Source organism: Halichoerus grypus, chromosome 3, assembly GCF_964656455.1.
Source record: "Halichoerus grypus chromosome 3, mHalGry1.hap1.1, whole genome shotgun sequence".
Lineage (NCBI taxonomy): Eukaryota > Metazoa > Chordata > Mammalia > Carnivora > Phocidae > Halichoerus > Halichoerus grypus.
Window position 1 is genome coordinate 36,291,684 of NC_135714.1, and position 17,392 is coordinate 36,309,075.

A 17,392-nucleotide genomic window follows, 5' to 3' on the forward strand; every position below is an offset into this window, starting at 1 on the left:
GTATAATAGATTGAGAAATCTAAGAATACCTAAAAAGGTATGTAGATTAAAACATTTTTGAGATAACAATGCTTATCTCCCTATATTATTAAATAAATGATACCACAAGTACTGCTCAACTTCTGTTTTAACCCACCACAGAGATTGAGCTCTATAATTCCTGAAGATATTTTTACCTTCTTTTTCATTCTCTTCATTAGTGAAATTTCATGATATTATGTGTTTCTTTCCATAGAGATGGTGAGGCAAGAACTGTGTAGCCTATGGTAAGAAAGCTTGTTTCCATATACGCAACCACGAAGAAACCTCTTGTCATTCAGGTTAACCTCTCAGCTTGCTATTGACATTTTTGTCTCTTAATTTGTAGGAGGTAACTTCCCAATTGTCTTTGGAGAAGCTTTCAATCTGGTTGTCAGCTAAAATAAAAGTTTAGTGCATTCTCAGATGAAGTCTTTTACTCTTGTGGGTTAAGGATTTATTAATCAATCCCACGGCTATCTGGATTGGACTCTATACCCATTTTGAATTATGTTAAAACTCTAACTTGTCAACGTTACAGTTGAACATATCATTCTCCAGCTTGGGATTTTAAGGGAACATGGAAGACAGTGTGACAATTGAGTATTTTCAAAGAGAGTCAACAGGAATCAAGGAATTCTAATATATTTTCCTTTTTTTAATAAATACATAAAGCTCTTTACCATTTTCCTCAATTATTTTGATTAACAGGATAATAGGATCTTTCAGATCATTATACCAATTTTCACAGCCTGATGTAAGGACTCATTTAACAGAAATAATCATGACTAGCATTAATATATGAAGGTCAGTGCCAGAACACAACAGCATAAGGCGTATTTACACCGTCTTAACATACAGAACACCATACACATACACAAAAATATCACAGATCCAGAACAAATAAAATCAATCTCCTAGACATTTTACATTTATAGGCTTCGCCTGAAACATTTTTTTTTTGCTTTATTTTTTTGTAATATTTTTTCTTTCCAAGCAACAAACAGATCTTCCCTATGTCTTGTGATTTATTTGTTACATTGTGTTCATGCAAAAATAATAACTTGTTTTATTGCATTAACATTTAAACAGGTTTGGATTTGGGTCCCAAAACCATCATCTAACATTTTACTTGATGTTGCTTCATCCATATTGTCATTTTCGTTGGAGAGATACGATGACTTGTTTTTGGTGAGTTACAAAATGACAAACATATCCAGTTGACCACAGTTCAAAAATCAAGATTCGAAGCTTCTTGATCATGCACATTTTACTTTCATTCTTGCAGAATGGTTTGAATCAGATATGCCATTTTGAATAAACATTTATTATTTTTTGTTTTTCAAAATCATATTTCTAAAAACAACAACAACAACAACAACAAAAAAGAATGAAAGAAAATACTGTCCCACATCCACTATTCACAAAAAGAGAGAGCAGCAAGAATCACACTGACCATCGTCAGGATATAGCCAGGTGGTGGCACTGCAGTAAACGTCGAATGTCATCGAAATACCGCAGGAATGTGACGATTACTATAAGCCATACTTCTGCAACAGTTCAGACTGCCACTGGCGTTTGCGCTCTGGAAAATAATCTGGAATGTGGATTTTTTTAAAATCCTGAATACACTTTTTCATTTCTTCTTCCACACTTAGCTTCTCACAGACTTTCTTTTTGGATAGATTCGTTTCCCGGGACTTGCTGATGAGTGTCTGAAAGAGTTCACTGTTTCTGCGTTTGTCTGGTGGGGGCATCCATTGCACAGGTGCTTTTTTGGAAGGGCGATCCAATGTTAAGGTGTTGGGTTGGTGAGCTGTTGCCTGCTGGGCACTGGGTGGGTTGTCCTGGGGAGTGCTCGCCTCTGAGTGGCTGTCACAGCTGGAAGTGGAGAGCTCATTACAGGAAGTCCCACTTTCACTTCCTTTATCTGTGACTTTGTCGTGTTTCCTATCTTCATGTTCTTGTTTAGGTGACACTATTTTCTGAGGTGGTCCTAAAAAGAAAAGAAAAGAAAAAAAAAAAAGTAGAAGAATTAAATAAGAAGTGGGAAGGTCAAATTAAATAAGCTTTATATTTTTAAAAATTTTTTAAACCAAGAATATTTATCTTCAAAAAATTGCTGTTTGTTGCATTAGTTTATATTTGAGGAATTAAATATGACACGTAGCTTTATTAATGCACATTGAAACATGCAGCATGCTGATTAATTATTTATACAATCAAGTTTAGGGGGTTTTCTTAATGAGCATTTCTGCCATCATAAATCATCAATAACTTCATGCTGAAAAGAAGATTTTTGTTATTTTAGTTACTAGTTCCTGAAATCTAAAAAAGATATCGTATGTAAATAACTTGTTAGTTCCATAACTGTTTCATGAGACGCTTAGTTCATTTTTGTTCTAGTTATTGGGCTAGGAGTCCTTTGTGTATATATTTGCCATTATAAAAGCAGAAAGTATCATTGCTCTATTTTACAAAGTAGTAGTATTCTTCAGGCTCATAGGCACAATAGCCTCATTTATGTTTCCAAGTGGGAGACTGGTTTAAATCTTATCCTCAGTCTCTTAATCTTGTTTCCTGTCTATTTCCTTGAAGAGAATTATGAAAGTGAAGTAAGATATATATGTGCCTAATATTATGGTGAGAAAATATAGTTGAAATATAGTACTTTCTTAAAATACAAGGTTTACCATTTGAGGTAAATTACCTAGGAGGACAATTTTCCCAGAAAGTGATAGTTTGCCAAGATAATTATTTCAAATACACAAACAGTTTACTTCCAAGAGGGAGCATATTTTATTCTTCTTGACTCTGCTGTGGGATTAGGACCTCCATTTAACATTTATTGAATGCCACCAGATACCCAGAACTATAATAAAACCTTGATTAACTAAAGCCCAACCATTGAGAAGTATGTTACTCAAATCTTATTTTTTTCCTGTAGTCAACTTTTATAAACCGGTTATATAAATCAGAATGGGGAGTGGGGAAAGGCATCAGTAATTTTAAGCAATTGCCCAGAAGATTCTATCGTGTAGCCAGAGCTGAGAACAATTGGTCTAACCCATAGGGTCTCAACTTTGGCCACATAAGGAATTACCTGGAAAGCTTAGCTTATTGATGCCTTGGTCTTAACTCTAGACACTCTACTTTAATGAGATGCCATCAGGCCATTGGGCCATCTAATAGAACTAGGTGATTTCAATCTGTAGCCAAGATTATGAACCTTTCTTCAGTCTAATATATAGTAAATGAATTAATAACCAATATGAATACTTTATACTACTCAGAAAAGTGGGGAAACAAACCAACGTGTATGACTCTGACTAATAGACCCACGCTGGTGTTAACCATGTTCTTCAGTGTTACTTGCAGGATCAGTGTTTCAAGGGCATCAGATTTGAGTGGTAATAATATTGAAAAGGAAATGGGTTTAAAGTTCTAGTGATCTGGAATCAAATTCTAGCTCTCTGGCAAACAGTCTAGTGGCCTTGAGCAAGATACATAGCTCCTCTAAGCCTCAATTTTCTCATCTGTAAAATGGGGTAATAGTACTTTCCTCATAGGTTGAGATCAAATGAAATACCATACTAAAGGGTCTAATACAATAAATCTCAACAATCAGCATGTATCACTGATTTTTTCTAATGGGCAAATGTTCAGGGCCATCTCCGGAGATTTTAGGTTTGCTGAAGGGTTTGTATGTATGTGTTTACGTGGAGCTCAGGGTGATGGAGGAGGTGTAGCATCTATTTATCTAATTATCTTTCTGGGTGAGTGTGACCTCAAGCTAGCATGAGGACCACCAGGCTACTCCAAAATAGGATATAAATAAATGCTTTTTACCTTTTCTGTCTGTCTCCTGCCTTACTTTGACCAGAAATCCCTACAGAAGAGTCTATGATTTTCATTCCCAATAATGACTAAAAGATTAACTGCAAATACCTGGGAAAACCAATTTATATCTTAGGATAATTGAGTGATGAGAAATCATTTTTCTGTTAATAGGCAGGGGAATAGAGCATTTGGTAGAATACCAAGGCAGTAAGGTAACATCAGAGTGGAAAACAGTATAGAAAAAGGTATTAGGTATCACCAGAGCAAATGTTTCATTCTGATATGCTAGGGAGGGTACAGAGTTATATAAAGTCCATGTGTTAGCTAAATAAATTACATATGATTATTATGCCTAATGGCAGATGGATGCAGAAACTCCACAATACAATAGAATGCAACATATGTGTGTTGGAAATGAATTGCTATTGGAGTATAAGACAGAACATCCAGGAAAACTTCTGTGAAGAAGGCATTAATCAGTTTAGCCAATGGAGTTGTATTGAGTATCACTATGAGCCAGGCACTGTGGTAGGACCTAGAGGAGGCTCATAGTAAGTGCTCAGGTGAAGCGCACAGGCTATTTTATGATATTTTATACACTGAGTGTTTAAAATGCATGAACACTTTAGAATGTCTCCCACTATAGACTTTAAATTCTGAAAAAAAAGTGGGAACCTGAATTTATTATGATCTTAAGAACTTCTTCTTCTTCTTCTTCTTCTTCCTCTTCCTCTTCCTCTTCTTCTTCTTCTTCCTGTTCTTCTTCTTCCTCTTCTTCTTCTTCTTCTTCTTCTTCTTCTTCTTCTTCTTCTTCTTCTTCTCCTTCTTCTTTTTTAAGAACTTAGAATAGGTACAGATATTAACCAGAAACAGCAAATATACACTTTTATTTTTCACTCCTTCTATTTCATAAACTATCTTTAAGCAAGCTGGGCTTCCATCAGCAGACCAAACAGGTTCAGATGTTTCTATTATGACTTAAAGGAAAAGTTTTAACTTTATTTAGTCCACACTTTTGAATGTACAGAATATTATGACAGTTTTCTGTATAAATCACTGGGAGGAACAAATAGTCTCCTTTTGATTAATGTCAGATTTTTGGTAATGCCTAATGTATTATGTATTATTATTGCTATTTGATTAAGCATACTTTAAATAATTACTGATAACTTAGTGGATTCAAATTGGGGCTAAGATACAACAATAAAATAATTTATGGGATTTTATGATATGAAATTTAAGAAAAATAAATAAAATTCAGAGGAAATAATGATGTACTCTAGTTGCTTAGTTTTCTTGAGAATGCTTGCTAATTGTAGGCTTCCAGGGATAATTTAAAACTCTAATTTTACATTATTCCATTCAATGAACCAAAGCCACATGAAATGCCCTAAGCACAAGATGAAAAATTATTTAAATAGCACTAAATCCAAGTCCTGCATATATGGGAACAGCATGCGTGTCAGAAACTTCTCTGTGTCTCTTCAACTGTGATAGAATAAAATATATATCTAAATGATCTTCCTAAAAGCATCTTGCCTCCTGAGTTAGAGCACCAATCAGATTGAGTTTAAGAAAAGAAAACAAAATGTAATTTGGTGGTCTTACCAGCTGGGCTTTCTTCCATCACATAAATAAGCTCACTGGTAATTATTAGAATAAGCAACAAATCAATGAATAAGCAAATCTGTTACTTATTTAAGACTTAACTTTTAAAAGGAGTTAATTATTTAAAAATATCCAATACATACGTATACCTAGAAACTTTCCCAAAAGTATTTGGACGATTAAATCTTTTCATTTGGCTATTTGCCATTAAATACATTAGGATTTTCATCTAGGAGTTGATCGTCTTTCAGGGGGAATGACAGCCTTACCTTGGAGACTTGCAAGCCAGCTAACTAGCTCATGACTCTCCACAAGTATTATTTTTTTAAGGAACAGTCAGTAGACAACATGCGCACGTGCATGCGCACACACATACTATACTCATTTATTATGCTCACATTTTTTTTCAGTGTGGGAATGGCCTTGGAAGATCTGGGTTTGAGCTTGGTTAAGTCACTCTAACAAAGTGCTTTGAGGTCGTCATGGAATCTCTCTAAAATTTGGTCTTTGTCCGTTAAAATGTTGGGGTTGGTCCCTAAATTCATTTATGTTATGAAGTTCAGTAATTCTAAATTATATAATGAATAGGAAGGGATTTTCCAGGCAGTAAAATTCTAATCAGATATTAAATATAAAACATTAATGAGTGACCATTAATAAAGATTACCTCTTAGAATGTGGAAACAAATTCAATTTCCTTTAAAGTACTTCACAGAATTACAGGGTTCAAGGCTAACTTTCTCTAAGTTTACTGATAGGAAGTGTAGTTTAGAAGACATTATCAGTTTACATTTGTTTCATTAAATCTGTTCTTGTCATGGAAACACAAACAAAGAGAATAACATTTAAGGAGACACAGTGCAGACTGGCCGGGCTCACATCCTAGTTCGACAGTTTACTAGGTGTGTTTTCCTTAGCTGACTTTCTTTGTGCCTCTGTTTCCACATAATTGTGGTAAGGATTAAAGGAGCTAACACATGTTAAGCACTTAGGTGGTGCCTGGCATGTGTAAATCCTCACAATGTTAATTATTATTACTCAGTATAAATATCCCATGTGATTTGGCCATCGGTGGTATGGCCGATTTGTTTATTTGAATTTTGAGACAACTAATGGAGGAACCAAATATTTCCACTCTAACTCTGGCTCTACACGTGGTACCTATGAACACATGGCTTCCAGGTGTCTCTTAGCTTCTTTAGGCCTCAGTTTTTTATCTAGTAAAAATGAAATAAGAATAGAAATACCTAGTCATAAGGCTATACTAAGAAAGGAGAGAACGTATGTCAAAGCAATTTGCCATGAAGTTCTCTCTGATAGATTTGAGAGGCTATGAAGTATTAAATTTTCATGTCCTAAAAGGAACTTATTTGAGAAAATAAAACACAAAAGCTCTCCTTTAAGATATTACAATGTGTGAATTAAAGGCAATAGTAAAAACATTACATTAAACACAATAAAACAAAATGAAAGTATCACAACAGGCCAAAATTGTAAAATTGGGCGAAACAGGGCTTTCGATGAACTCCATTGAGTTTTATTACACAGGTACAAAACGGAGGAAATTATAGCTTCTCTGAGTCATTTGGGTGGCTAGTGTAGTACAGAAATTAAACCTTAATATTTTCATCTTTAGAAAAGACAGGTGACTTCTGGGTAGTTCTGGGTGTAAACATGTTGAATAATTCCATATTTTTTCTTGGAATACACAGGCATTTCCAAATGCAGTCTACGTGTACAACTGCACACCTGAAAAAACCTTTTATTTTAATCTCTTTACTTGCGTAGTGATGATAAAAAAGACTGAATATGTAAAATATATCTGCAACAGGCACAGTTCCCAGAAGGGAAATTACCTTTAATAGTACTAAATTCATTGGTGTGTGAATGGTTATGTCCTACTTGAACAGAATGAACCAATCCATCTTAAATATTAACACCACGTGTCTCTAGGTATTAAACAGTTGAGTCAAAAGGGAAAAAAAAAACCTCTATTTTGATTTTCTAAACATTTGTTGAGCACCTGTTGTGTACCAGGCATAGTGGTAGTTCCAAGAGGAAGGACACACACACACACACACACACACACACACACACACACACACACGTACGTCAGGCTCAGGGTGACAGTAATGCACCTGGAACTAAAGTTTGAATAGGCAGGAAGGAGGGAGCAGGGGCCAGTTGTGATTGGAGTGAACTAAGGAATGGGCATTATTTTTAATTCATCAGTTAAATTCTCACACTAAATTAAAACTTAAAGTCCATACAGGAGGTGAGTTCATCTTAGAGTAAAAGGCTATTTGAATAAATAAAGATTAACTTTTATATGAGAAAAATTAAACTCATTTCTTTATGTTTTCTAGTCTCTACTATCATTACTTAACCATTTTTATGAATGAAGGGGAATAAAAAAGAAAATAAAAGAAGTGTAATTTGGAAAGATAAACATGCTGTGGTACTCCTTTTTCCACCCTGACATGATTAGTCATTAGTCCACTCTTTTGACCCACCCTGTATTTGCTAACTTCTGATTGTACTTATTTATTTACAGTGTGTCTCCCAGTCCCAAACTTAAATGCCTTGAAGGTAGAAACTGCCTTTCTAGCCTATCATGAAGTCTTTTTTTTTTTTTTTTTTTAAAGATTTTATTTGTTTATTTGAGACAGAGAGAATGAGAGAGAGAGAGAGCACATGAGAGGGGGGAGGGGCAGAGGGAGAAGCAGACCCCCTGCCGAGCAGGGAGCCCGATGCAGGACTCGATCCAGGGACTCCAGGATCATGACCTGAGCCGAAGGCAGTCGCTTAACCAACTGAGCCACCCAGGCGCCCAATGAAGTCTTAATCAGAGTAATTGCTTGACCAAATTAATAAAATGATCTTTACTCCTCTGAATATCTATAGTATCTACTACTTATTACATCATTCATTACTGAATGAACATTCACTACCTTTTATGCTACTAAATATTCACCAAGATGACCACAGAGAGGTAAGAAAGCTCCCATCATCCCCACATAAAGATTTGTCCCCAAGTCACACATCTGCTGTCCTATCTTATGCGAAGCGGTTATGGTTTCCATGAGGGCAGTGACCGTGTCTTGTTTCCTTGGGTCACTCAGTTCAGGAGCTGATTTGTTCTGTCACTTCGTACTAATAAAGTGAATAAGCAAATGTAATGTAGCATTAGGAAAAAATGTGAGAGAAAATATATGTTTAAGTGAACATATATTTGAGGAGGTTTTCAAAAGTAATCTTATCCTTCCATTTCATATATCTGTGTCTTCCTAGTAGTTATTTCTGTAGTGGAATTCCAAGGTCACCTTTAGCTACCCAATGGACTCATTTTTTATTTCCAATTACTTCCAGGTCTTGTTAATTCTACTCTTACAGTGGCTCTTAAATCAATCCCTTCATTTCTGTTCCCATTTCCACCACTTCTAACAGGTTTCTCATTACCTCTTACTGTGTCTCTTAACCAGCTCTCTGACTTCGCTTTAGTTCCACTTCAAACTATTTTTGCAATGTTGCTAAATAAATATTCCTGAAGTCTAATTCCATCAAGTGTCTCACTTGTACAAAAACCTTCTAAATAGTTCATTCTGCACACAGGATGAAACTTGAATACCATATTTTGGCATTGAGGATGGTCCTCAGTGTGACCCAAATGATTATCCCAGCCCATCTTGTAGTGCTCTCGATACAGCAGCCAAAATATACGTGTTGCCTCTGGTAAATGCCTTGCTTAACTCATGCCTATTTCCCTCCCCACGGACTCTATTCCTTCCACACTCCATACCCTTCAGAGCCTGTGCCAAATGGTGTTTTCAGCATAAAACCTTCCATTCTCACATTTGGCTATAATTTCTTGCTCCTACTCTCTTAATGACCCAGAGCAGTTTGTTTGAATCTATCTCAAAGTAAGGAGCCTATTTGGTCTTAAATAATAGTCATTTCTATACTACTTTTAACTTTCATCTCTGTGTTCTGCTCCACAACGCATACACACAGACACATATCCAAACTTTTAGTCACTGTGGAACGGAGATTCTTTCTTTTGTAGCTTTGCATTTCCTGAAGCACCTCCCGCATGACTGGGCTCATACTAATTCAGTAACTCATTGTTGAACTGAATTAAATGAAATTAGTCTTACCTACAAAAGAATGGCTAAGCACATAGAGAATTGTTTTATTCCCACAGAACATCTTTTTGTTTTGTTTTCTTTTAACTAAAAAAAGATAAACCCAAGTATAATTAAGCTTACAAGGTGTAACAAAAACAAGTGAAAAATGAAGAAGATGAGCCTTTGGCAGTGAGCTATAAGAAGAGGCTTACAGTCTCTCTAGTTACTCTAAATATTTGGGAAGGTCCCTATATTATTCCTTTTAAGTTATTAAAGAGAAATAAAAAGTATTTGGGAACCATAAATAATGAGGAAAACCCATTTTCTTTGCTCTGCCAAAGAATTCTACATCACTTACGTGATTGTACGGGATTGTTGCACCTAAATATTTCTAGTAGGAAAGGTATCACGTGTTCACTTGTCCTTTTAGAAGCCCGATCACATGCAAAATGGTTACAGACACCTTGTCTGAGGGCTACATTTAAAACCGCCCTCCACATTTCACTCATGGGAGCTAGGATTCTGTGGCACATTCATCATTTTTGTGTTTAAAAAAATAAATAAACCCCCCTCAAAGAAAAAAACTCCATTAAGATGCCCAGGCTCATTTTGGAATTTGGAATTAAGACCTGTGTAATCCTGGGTTCCCACTTCTGAATCTACCATCCCTTATTATTGATGTTGTTAACAAGTTTTTCCACGCACCTAGGTGGTCACCTTCTAATGACCTCCCTTTTCAAGGGACATTCTGTATAAGATGGATAATTGATCTGTTTTTCAAATTTGTGACCACAAGTCGACTCTTGCTTGTTTCATGTCCACAGACTGTGGATCATAACTCCTGCATGGTGCTTGGCAAGGATTAATGAGACGTTGTATCTACAACACATCTGATGGCCCTGGGAGGGGAAAGAAAGGCGCTTTGTAAATACAGGCTGGGGCTACACTTGTGATGTGCTGTGTATAACAGATTTATGTGAACATAAAACCATGCTGGTTGTAAATTATCGTTGCTGTTACAAATACGAAACAGCTGTCTCAGGCTTGAGAAAAACTTTTGATGACAAGAGGGGAAGAAGAGGTTGTGACAAGGCAAAAAGAAAAAGAAAAGAGGGTAATACTCTTGGATTCCAGAAGCAGCAGAAATTGCAGGCAGAAAGTCACAGTTGAGGGGATTTTTATTTGTCAGATCTCTTCAGATCTTGAGTGCTTGCCTGCCAGTAAGTACTTTCAAGTACTTCTAACAATGGTCAGCGAGATGTAACGTTTTGTAGCTGCCATACTATTTAATGTGAGTGCCACCTCTTTTTACTTTGAGATTCATAAAAGTGTGCCTATTATGGAAGCCGCTCAGTGCAGAATCAGTAACGTGAATGGAAAATGGAAGCATAGATGCTCACAGCCGTTTAATGTGAAGTTGTGCGACAGTTTAAAAAAAAAAAAGCTCCACCTTTGGAAATAGCAAAACTGTGCTTCAATGTTCTGACACCCACTAGCTACGTGTAGCTAGGGGTGTCATCAAGACTCTTTTCCCATTCTGCTTAAGAGGGATTAAAAATATGGTGCGTCCCTCCTAGAGTTGCTTTAAGTAAAGATACGTGTGAGGATGAGTCCTACAGGAGGCTGAAAGAGCAGCCCCAGAAAATATATCCGTTCTTAATATCTGGAATCTGTAAAGTGTCACTTTGTATGATAAAGTCTTTGCAGATGTGATTAAGGATAGTGAGATGGTGAAATTAGTCTGGATTATCCAGTTAGATAAGTTTAAGTCAGTCACAGGTATCCGTACACAGGGGAGTTGGAAGGACATCTGATACACACAGAGGACAAGGCAGCAGTGAGACCATGGAGTCAGGGGATTGAAATCGAGGCGGCTAGAAGTGAAGGAATACCAGCAGCCACAGGAAAGAAGCTGGGAGAGAGAGACAACGCATTTTCCCCTAGAATGTGTGGAGGCAGCTTGCTCCTGCTGACACCTTGATTTCTGCCCAAAGTGATTTCGGACTTCAGACCTCTAGAACCCTGAGACAGTAAGTTTTGTTGTTTTAAGCCACCAAGCGTGCAGTAATTGGTTATAGCAGCCTCTGGAAACTAATACAAGTCTGTTTAGTCTCATGTCTGGCCTCAGTAGATGTTAAGTTATGGCATTTCTGTAAGAGAATATATTATCCTTAACAACCGGATGTTATTGGATCTGAATTACAGGATCTTAGTTTCTCTATTAAAATACAATCTCTTGCAGTCTCTGCCAGATTGTCATCCTATTTCTCTTCCAACTAATAGCCCATAAGATTTTAGAAAACAGTTATCATCTCTAGTCTGTTTTCCCCAATTATATAAATTAACCATTATTTGCAATAATGAGGTTTATAGTCTCCTAATGTCACATCCCAATACACTCTACACAGTAACATTCCCACAAAATTCTCTTTTCTATCTCTTTCTACACACATGCATACTCACACCCACCTACCCTCATACACATGACATACATATATATACATATCATATATACACATATACATGTGTGTGCATGTGTGTGTGTATAATGTAATCATAGAACTGTCTCTCATCTGTAACTGATTCCACACACATCTAGCAACTGATCATTCCATGAAATTCTAGCACCACGAGTTTACTGCCTTCCGGACATTTCCTAAACTTCAAATACCATATGCCTAAAAAAGAGCTCATTATTCTCTCCCTGTAAACCAGTTCCTCCTGCTATATTTTCTATTTTTCTTTTTTATAAAAGCACCACAATCTTCATAATCAGCCAGGTTTGCAGTCTTAGAGTCTTCTTCATTATTTCTATTCCTATCCCCCTATTGATTCCCTGCTCGTGTGACAGCGGCCTAATCCCGTTGGGCCTACTTTGATAATGTCTCAGTCACCTCTCATTTCAGTCTTCTCCCCACAGTTATGATCCTCATTAACTCGTATTGAATCTACTGTAATCACCTTCTAACCTCTTCCTGAATCTATTGAAATGACATTCTAGAGATCTATTCATCTCTAATATCTACTTCCTGCTATCTATACTAAAATCCCAGCTCCCTAATACTGAAATATAGCTCTTATTATAGTACTTGTTCTCAGAAAAAAGCAAAGGCTTTCAGCAACATATCCAATCTGCTAGACCCATAAACAAGCCTTTCTATGGTGTGGTCCCAATTTAAACTCCAAAACTCATTTTCTATTACTCTCATTTTCTATTCAAGCCAAACTGGAGATATTGATATTATCCTAAATATCACATGTATTCTTGTCTTCAATGCCTCACCTATGTAAATTATAGGTTGATTTTTCTCTTATAGCATACTTAAATAAATGGAATAAATTCTTTATTGGCCGTGTGTGTATGTGTATCTGAGAATATGCTTGGTGTTCCTATCTACCTTATGTAACAGATCCTAAACGCCAGGCTAGAGGAGTGGGTTTATGACCTAGACTGGGCCTGTCATAATACCTTACTAACCCAGCCCCATAATCTAAGGCAAGGATGAGGGTTGGGAGACAACTAATCGGGGCAGTTTAATAACAGGAAATCCCTGGAATACTAAACCATTGATGAGGGGAGAGAAAAAGAAGGCCTTTACACGTCTGGCCAAAAAGCTCTCAGATGTGACTGCCAAGAACTAAGTCCCCCAGTCCCAATTATAGTAGAAGAGAATAAGAACAGAAAGGGAGTTTGGGTGTCTGATTCCGTAATCCCTCCGGCCAGCTCCACCTGTTAGATGAGTATTTTAGGCCAGATAAAATATTAAACTTATCAGAAAAATCATTTTTATACACCTGTTTAGATATTTTATTAGATGCATATAACCTTGAAATGTAACCAAAACCTCTCTTCTGAAGCAAGTTAGTGACATGTTGATTGTATTGTCATTGGAGAACTCTAACACTTAATGCTAAATACATAAAGTTAAATTCTTAATGCACATATTAAGTTATTGATCAGAAAATCTGGAGAAATTTATATTAAGCAGAAAAAAATATAATCAGTGTGTATTTATGAGCCATCATTATAACAGCAATATATACAATTTAAGGAATCTCAGGGATTTACTTTTGCTCTTCTTAACAGGTCCATGGGCCCCCATCCCTGCCTTAGAGCCTGTGACCAGAGTGGGTAAAATACTATTATTGTCTTACACTAAGTTCTCCTCCATTCCTGTGTCCCGGGGGAAAAGATCTGTTTCAAGAAGTAAAACAGGGTACAAGGTAAACACAGACATACAGACACACACACACGCAGACACACACACACACACACACAAAGCCAATATATCTACTTTATTATGGAAGTATAGTCAAATGCAGAAACCAAGTCGTACTGTAGTGAAATAAGTGTTTCACACCATCCCATAGCAACCTGTCACTGTGTGTCATCTTTTCCTGTGCAGCCATTAGTTAAAGGAGAGAATGAGCTTAGAGAAACAAACTTAGTAATGCAACCAGGACAGTTTCTCTTAGTTCATAGTTTCTCAAGTGAGTACAAGAGTATAGTCACATTAAACATTTATTGAACACTTACTATGGGCCAGGCACCATGCTAAACGCATTTACATAGCATCTCATTTACATTTCACAATAACTTTATAAAGTAAGGGCCTATCATGCCTATTTGACTCATGAGGAAACCAAGGCTTAGGAGGTTATGTGATTTGACAGGTCAAATTTGGAAGTGGCAGAGACAGGATTCAGAAGTTCATCTGCCAGACTTCAGAGCTTATACTGAGTTAAGCTCTGAGATACACTGCTTCAAAAACCTGAAAATGGTGCTTAAGTCAGCTTCCCTGAAATCTTAAACTAGAGCTAGAACTACTCATATGAGCTTCAAGTCTTCTTAATTTGATAAGATTGAAGTGTGATGCACAGCTATAAAAAAATTGGGATAAAAGTGCCAAACTGTACCTAAGTGTTAGAATTCCTTTAGATCATTTACAATATAGTATTATTTTATATTATGTCTGGCTATCTTGATGAGAAATAAGTTAAAAAGGCTAAATGTACGAAAATGTGGCATGTGCCTTCTAACTCAGTTCCTTGTGACCATTATTGGGACAAAAGCACTTTAACCAGGCAAACTCTATTTATCAAACTTAAGATTTTCCTACTTTAAAACAAATGTTTATGTTGTCATATCCTCTGAAAAGCATATTTTTGTGAATTTAGACCAATTAAAATTTTTACATTAATTAGATAAACACAGGTCAAGAAGCAAATATGGTTTAAAGAAAAAATATATATTTAAGATGTGAATTCCACTATAAAATTTACACAGTGGAAATAACTAGGAAAACAGATAAACAGATGTAGAATTATAGCAGAGAAAAACCAGAGAGGATGAGGGAATTATCTTAAGACTCATGACCTGTCAGATATCATAGTTTTCAAAATATCAGAATTATATTTGTACAATAAGGCACCCTTAAAACTGAACCTTTCAATGATGTGCACCTCTTGAAACATTTTCACATAAGGCCAGAAATTTCTGCTAAGAGCTTTCAGAGCCTAATTAAATAATGAGTAGATTCTGTCACGATTGAGACACCTTGAACTTCTCGTCACTTAATAGTGCACTTAGTCTAAGCCTAATATTTCAATAGCAGCAGTAACATCAATCTCCCTCTCTGCCATTAAAGCCTTACAGATTAAAAGTAAAAGATTGTGAAATGGTGCTAATGAAACCATTGCCACAGAAAAAGATGTACTGGTAATACCTTTGGTGTGGATCCGTCAAAATAGCTATAAAAAGGAAGAATTTGCACTGGGAATACTCTTGAAAAACCATGTTTAATTACAAGATGTATTAATAGTTATTCATTAAAAGTTTGAAGATAGAATTTTTTTTAATATATGAAGCATTAGTAATAGAGTATGCTCCCAGTAGGGTGCATTACAGAACTCTCCACGAAGCTCTTGAGAACACAGGATTCACAGAAATGAGTATCTGTTTTGACTTCATGTAGTTCAGTGAAAAGTAATCTGGGGTGGTCACTATTTGCTCACTTACTTAAACAAATTACGTAAAGTCTGAATGAAAATTCAAACATATGCATTCTTTTTAGGGCAAATTTTTCCATAACAAGGAACTAAACTAGGGCTACATTTACTCAATTATAAGAAATGTACACGAAGATCACTAATTAATTGGGAATTATGACTTACATTATGATTGATTTTAATACAACTGTGACTATATATCAGCATCAAAGAAGTACAAAAAGAATATGTTTAACCAATGATTAAAGATTCACAACTCCTTTGCTTGAACGGCTCCATTTGTCTTTAGTGTGCTGTGAACTATTTTACAAGTAGAACTGCGAGATCAAGGTCAAAGATTATTCAGAAGACTGAGAAGATTCTGAGTGTGTAGATCAAAGAGCAATTGAGAATTATTAATGTTTGTTTTTATTGCATTTGTTCTATTATCCTTTTTTGTTTATAATAGCAAAAATATACATATAACTAGAATAAAACTTTATAATCAAAATCCTTAGTATTATGTGTCAAAATTCATACAAACCTAAGCATTTAATAAACAACAAAAAGGTGGTTTTATAACTCAATTTTTGGTAATACAAATTTTATTAAAAATATTACCTTTTAGCACAGGGCATTCTATAAAACTCAAAGTAATTATAGGGAAAAATGAATTAAACCCATTTCACTTTTATTAGTATATGTATTTACTGAAAATCATCAGGGAAGATGGCATCATGCCAGATGTCAGAGAGACTAAGAACATATTCTACCTTCATGTAATAATAGTGTAGAAGGGACAGAAAAAGAAATGGAGGAGATTGAATCAAAATGGCAGGCCTTTTTTTTTTTTTTTAATTGTTCAATCTCTTACAAAACCTTTTAATATGTTATGGCCAGGAAATCGGGGAGAGAGCGAGAACAAATGAACTAAATCCTTGACAGTGCTAGAAAACAAGAAAACCTTCATGAACAGAACAGAAAATACTGGGTGACAGAAAGCAGATGAGATCAGTCTAAAGAAGAACAGAGAAAACATTAGCTTGACACACTCACAGGAAAAAATAAAGTATAATTTAGTAGAACTCAAGCCCAGAGTAAACTAATTGAAAGAAATGGAAGGACTTTTGGGTCAGTTATCAGAAGACCAGGGCCTTGGCCTTGTTTATATGGCTGGGCTGGTCCATTTCACCAAGTAGAAGGCAGAAGAAGCACTTATCCTAGGACAAAAATCCAACTGTTCTCTAAAGAGAATCAACTTTTCTGCGGATAATTCCTTCAATGGATGAAGGAGAAGGCCTTTAAAGTAATTCCCATGTCTGGTATAGGTGAGGGTGTGGATGGATGGGTCTGTAAAGGGAAAGGTGATCTACCCAGTAAAAGACAAACAAACAAAAACCTCTCCTTGATTTGACTGAAAGTAAGAGGTGGGTATTGTGCATATGTAGTTGGGATGGCCTCAGTCTATATACCAGTTAAATAACAAAGCATTCTAAAATAAGGTCATCCAGTCAACAATACTACCCTCTTTCCCCAGTAAGGCAGAGCCTAGGCACTACAATAGTCTGTTGGAGAAAGACACTTGAAAATCTGCTGGGCTAAGCCTATGACATCTACCCATACTATGCAACCTAGCCATTCATTCATTAATATAACACAAAACAAAACAAAAATTAGACATTTTACATAAATAAGAGCATTAAAGAGAGGGACTTGGATAAACAAAAATATTTTTGCCTGGAACAAATAGAAATGGATCAGAGAATAGAAGAAAATTTTAAAAAGTCTATTTTTAAATCCCACATCAGGCTCCT

At 35.9% G+C, this 17,392-nt stretch overlaps 1 protein-coding gene across 2 annotated transcripts in view; it reads right to left on the reverse strand.

Annotated features, from left to right (window-relative positions):
• Positions 1-655: 655 nt before the first annotated feature.
• KCTD8 (potassium channel tetramerization domain containing 8) overlaps positions 656-17,392 on the reverse strand; it is a 229,934-nt gene continuing 213,197 nt past the window's right edge. The window contains exon 2 of one of the 2 annotated variants that reach the window (XM_078068562.1): positions 656-2,014. In XM_078068562.1, coding sequence (XP_077924688.1) covers positions 1,554-2,014 — 461 coding nt within the window. In that variant the 3' untranslated portion in view covers positions 656-1,553. The remainder of the gene's footprint in view (positions 2,015-17,392) is intronic. The other variant, XM_078068563.1, reaches the window with a different exon arrangement.